At 54.5% G+C, this 5,000-nt stretch overlaps 1 protein-coding gene across 1 annotated transcript in view; it reads left to right on the forward strand.

The window, feature by feature from the left end:
* Nucleotides 1-2,579, forward strand: part of LOC138867901 (mediator of RNA polymerase II transcription subunit 15-like) — a 7,141-nt gene extending 4,562 nt beyond the window's left edge. Inside the window, exon 2 of the mRNA XM_070144974.1 lies at nucleotides 2,021-2,579. Within this exon, the coding sequence (XP_070001075.1) occupies nucleotides 2,021-2,579 (559 nt within the window). The remainder of the gene's footprint in view (nucleotides 1-2,020) is intronic.
* The last annotated feature ends 2,421 nt before the right edge of the window (nucleotides 2,580-5,000 follow it).

The raw sequence follows: 5,000 nt of genomic DNA on the forward strand, positions 1-5,000 counted from the left end.
AATAAGAATAGAAATATAACAAAAAAACAAAGAAGTGAATAGAGAGATGGACAAGAGAAACGCCGTACTCAAAACAAAGGAATAAAGAAAGGAAAGATAAATGTCAAGCTGAGAATAAAGAAGTAGAGAGAAAAAAGAAAAAAGTCAAACTGATGCCTCAAAGAAGGAGAGGAGAGGGAGAGAGAGAGAGAGAGAGAGAGAGAGAGAGAGAGAGAGAGAGAGAGAGAGAGAGAGAGAGAGAGAGAGAGAGAGAGAGAGAGAGAGAGAGAGAGAGGGGGAGGGAGAGAGAGAGAGAGAGAGAGAGAGAGAGAGAGAGAGAGAGAGAGACACAGAGAGAGAGAGAGAGAGAGAGAGGGAGGGAGGGAGGGAGGGAGGGAGGAGGGAGGAGTGAGAGAGAGAGAGAGAGAGAGAGAGAGAGAGAGAGAGAGAGAGAGAGAGAGAGAGAGAGAGAGAGAGAGAGAGAGAGAGAGAGAGAGAGAGAGGGGGGGAGGGAGAGAGAGAGAGAGAGAGAGAGAGAGAGAGAGAGAGAGAGAGAGAGAGAGAGAGAGAGAGAGAGAGAGAGAGGGAGGGAGGGAGGAGGGAGGGAGGGAGAGAGAGAGAGAGAGACAGAGAAAGAGAGAGAGAGAGAGATAGAGAGAGAAAGAGAGAGAGAGAGACTTAGACAGACAGAAAGACAGACAGACAGACAGACAGACATGAAAGAAAAAGAGAGAGAGAGAGAGAGAGAGAGAGAGAGAGAGAGAGAGAGAGAGAGAGAGAGAAAGAGAAAGAGAAAGAGAAAGAGAAAAAGAAAGAGAGAAAGAAAGAAAGAAAGAAAGAAAGAGAGAGAGAGACAAAATCAACCCGAAAACAAAGAAACAAAAAGAGAGAGAATCGGAAAGGCGAGGCTGTCACTCAGGGAGTCTCGACCACCGGCCGACAGGTGATCATTCTCCGAGACTGACACACTAACCGATCATCTAGGGCGGCCCCTCAGCGAGCGTGACACCTGCCTGACCACGCCCAAACATCAGTCCTTGGCGGCAGCTCGGGACACGCCCCCTTTCGCGAGACGCCCCAGAAACTGTCCTCAAAGTTCAGTATCTTGTCTCTCCGTCTTCAGATCTACCTGTTTATCCATCGACTAGAAGGTGTGGGCTATTGAACATACTTATACGCATGGATACTTATAATTGTGCGATTGAATACTTATACTTATAATATAAATACTGATACTTATAGACATGAATACGTTTACTTATGCGCATGAATACTTATACTTATACGCATGAATACTTATAATTGTCCGATTGAATACTTATACTTATAACATGAATACTTATAACATGAATACTGATACTTATAAGCATGAATACTTATAGTTGTTCGATTGAATACTTCTACTTATGCGCATGAATGCTTATACTTATAACATGATTACTGATAATTATACGCATGAATATTTTTACTTATGCGCGAATACTTAAACTTATAACATGAATACTGATACTTATACGCATGAATACTTTTACTTATGCGCATGAATACCTAAACTTGTGTATAAATATACTTATACACATCAATACTTATACTCATGCGCATAAATACTTGTGCGCATGAAAACGTATACTTATACGCACGAATACTTATAATCATACGCATAAAAAAAATTACACTTATATATATGAATACGTAAAAATATACTCGCAGGTCCTCCAGCACACACACGTGGCTATACAACTCGGACACAAACACGATAAGAATTATTTACTGACGAAAGAAACCACGGCGTATTAGAAGCCACGAGGGCCACGTGGCGAAACCGAGAGGAAAACATCAACACAAATTACAACGAGAGACACTTGTTGGGGGGGCGGAGGAGGGGTAGGGGTGGGGGGTAGGTGGGGGTGTAGGGGTGGGGTGGAGGTGGGTGGGTAGGGGTTTGGGGTGGGGTGGGGTGGGGGAGTCAAAGCACGAGAGACACTTGTTGTGGGGCGGGGGGTGTGGTGGGGGGAGGGGGTTAGAGCGGCGGCGCTGGCAGCGGCAGAGGGCGGGCGGTGTGGCAGCAGCTGCGTAGCAAGCAGCGGCAGCAACCACGGCGGACGCAGCAGCAGGCATGGCAGCAGCGCGGCAACAACGGCGGCAACAACCGGCAACGGCAGCAACGCGTGCGCCAGCAGCAGCAGCAGCAGCAGCAGCGGCAGCAGCATAGCGGCGGCACACAGCATGGCACAGCAGCGGCAGCAGCAGCGGCAGCGGCGGCGGCAGCAACAGCAGCAGCAGAACGGCAGCAGCAGCAGCAGGTAGCAACAACACGGCAGCGGCACGGCATGACGGCGGCACAGCAGCGGCGGCGGCAGCGGCAGCAGCGGCACAACGGCACGCGGCAGCCGGCGGCAGCGCGGCAGCGGCGGCGGCAGCGGCGGCAGCGTTGCACGGCAGCGGCGGCAGCAACGCGGCAACGGCAGCAACACAACAGCTGGCAACGACACAACAACAACAGCAATAACAGCACAGCAACGGCAACACACATTGTAACAAAACATGGCAGCAACAACCATGACACACAGCAGCGGCAGCAGCAGCAGCAGCAGCGGTAGCGGCAGCGGCGGGCGGCAGGCAGCGGCGGCGGCGGCGGCGGGCGGCATGGCGGCGGCAGCGGCGGCGGCATGGCGGCGGCGGACGGCGCGGCAGCGGCATGGCAGCGGCAACGCGGCATGTGGCGAGGGCGGCGGCGGCGGCGGCGGCAGCGGCATGGCGAGAAAGCGCGTTATTGCGACATGGCATGGCAACGCAGCGGCAGCAACAGCAGCGGCGGCAGGCGGCACAGCAGCAGCGGCGGCGGCGGCAACACGCGGAGGCTGGCGGCAGCGCGGCGGCGGCGGGTGCGGGGGTGGCAGCAGTGGGGTTGGTGGGTGGTGTGAGGTGGGTGGGAAATTCAAAGCACAGAGAGGACACTTGTTGGGGGGGGCGGGGGAGTGGGGGTTTGTAAAAGGGTGGGGTGGGGTGGGGGTAGGTGGGGGGGGAGTCAAAGCACGAGAGACACTTGTTGGGGGGGGCGGGGGAGTGGGGGTGGGAGGCGGTGGAAGTTTGGGGTGGGAGGGGATGGGGTTGGGGGGGGTTTTGTAGGGTGGGGGGAGTCAAAGCATGAGAGACACTTGTTGGGGGGGCGGGGGAGGGGAGGGGTAGGGGTGTGTGGGTGGGGGGTCAAAGCACAATTTGCTTTCGGGTAGGTGGGGGGGGAGTCAAAGCACGAGAGACACTTTGTTGGGGGGGTGGGGCGGGGGTGGGAGGGGAAGTGGGGTGGGGTGGGGTGGGGTGGTGGAGTGGGGGGAGCTCAAAGCACGAGAGACACTTGTTGGGGGGGGGGGGCGGGGGAGTGGGGTAAATGAGGGTGGGGTGGTGGGGTGAGGGTGGTAGAGTTGGGGGTGAGTGGAGTCAAAGCACGAGAGGGACACTTGTTAAAGGGGGGAAACGGGGAGGGGGGAGTGGGTGGGGTGGAGGTAGGTGGGGGGGGGGGGAGTCAAAGCACGTAGAGACACTTGTTGGGGTGTGGGGAGTGGGGTAGGTGGGGGGTTGTAGGTGGGGGGAGTCAAAGCACGAGAGACACTTATTGGGGGGGGCGGGGGGTGTGGAGTGAGGGTGTGGGGTAGGTGGGGGGAGACAAAGCACGAGAGACACTTGTTGGGCCAGGGGCGGGGGTGGGGTAGGGGTGTGGGGGGGGTGGGGGTGGGGTGGGGGTAGGTGGGGGGGAGTCAAAGCACGAGACACTTGTTGGGGTGGCGGGGGGAGGGGGGAGGGTGGTGGTGGGTGGTATGTGGGGGGGGAGTCAAAGCTAACTGAGAGACACTCTGTTGGGGGGCAGGGGGGTGGGTGGAGGGGTAGGGGTGTGGGGTGGGGAGGGGTCAAAGCTCAATTTGCTTTCGGGTATAACAAGCTATTCTCTGGGGACGAGGTCATAGCGGCTGGGCCCGTGTCAGGGATTTTGTTTTACAGGTCACGTGGGATGGGTATTTGGGTATGTACTGTACTAAGATTGAAATCTGAGGGAGGATTTTTTTGGGCATGTACCGCACTAAGATTAAAATCTGAGGGAGGATTTTTTGGGGGGTATGTACTGTACTAAGATTAAAATCTGAGGAAGGATTTTTTTGGGCATGTACCGCACTAAGATTAAAATCTGAGGAAGGAATTTTTTGGGGTATGTACCGCACTAAGATTGAAATCTGAGGAAGGATTTTTTTTAAAGGAGGAAGTTTATTTGACTTAGCAATGACTTGTTGAATTGGTCGTTGGTGTACCCCCCCCCAAATCTCTGGGAAATTGGGTAATTAGCAGCCTGGAAGAGTGTTTCAAAGAATGTATAACGATCATTTTATTGATTTTAGAATCCGGGAACTACTATTACTATTACTTAAATGATAAGTAAAAACTCGGATGTTTTAGATAGAATTAAAGTCCCTTTTTTGGCAAAATGATCTACCCGAGTTAAATAAAGGTACATTGATTTAAAATTCCTCCCTTTTTGCTAAAATCTGAAGTATTGACCTGGAAAGTAGGGAAGAGGGCAACCCGTGACCCTAAAATGAAGAGGTCAATGGTCCCATCTACCAAGCACTCCCCCCCCCACCCCCCCAGACGGACACCACTGGGTAGAAGTAATATTTTACTTTCTATCTCCCTCCTTCGGCGTTCCCCTCGCGAAGGTGGGGCGTGGAACTGCACCCCCTGCTCCCCCCCTGTCCCCTCACACTCCCACTCCCTTTCTCTCCCTCCCCCTGCTCCCCCCCACCTTCCCCCTTTTTTTCCTCCCCCTCCCCCCTGCTCCCACCCTCCCACTCCCCTTTTCCCTCACCACTCCCCCCTGCAAAACCCGAAGACAGGTGAGGGGCGTGGAACTGCACCGCTCCCTCCCTCCCCCTTCCCACTCCCCTTTCCCTCCCACCTTCCCCTTTTTCCTCCCCCCCTCCCCCCCTTTCCTTTCCCCCCACCTTCCCCCCTTTTTTCCTCCCCCCTCTTCT

The sequence above is a fragment of the Penaeus vannamei genome, chromosome 33 (assembly GCF_042767895.1).
Source record: "Penaeus vannamei isolate JL-2024 chromosome 33, ASM4276789v1, whole genome shotgun sequence".
NCBI classification, from domain to species: Eukaryota; Metazoa; Arthropoda; class Malacostraca; order Decapoda; family Penaeidae; genus Penaeus; species Penaeus vannamei.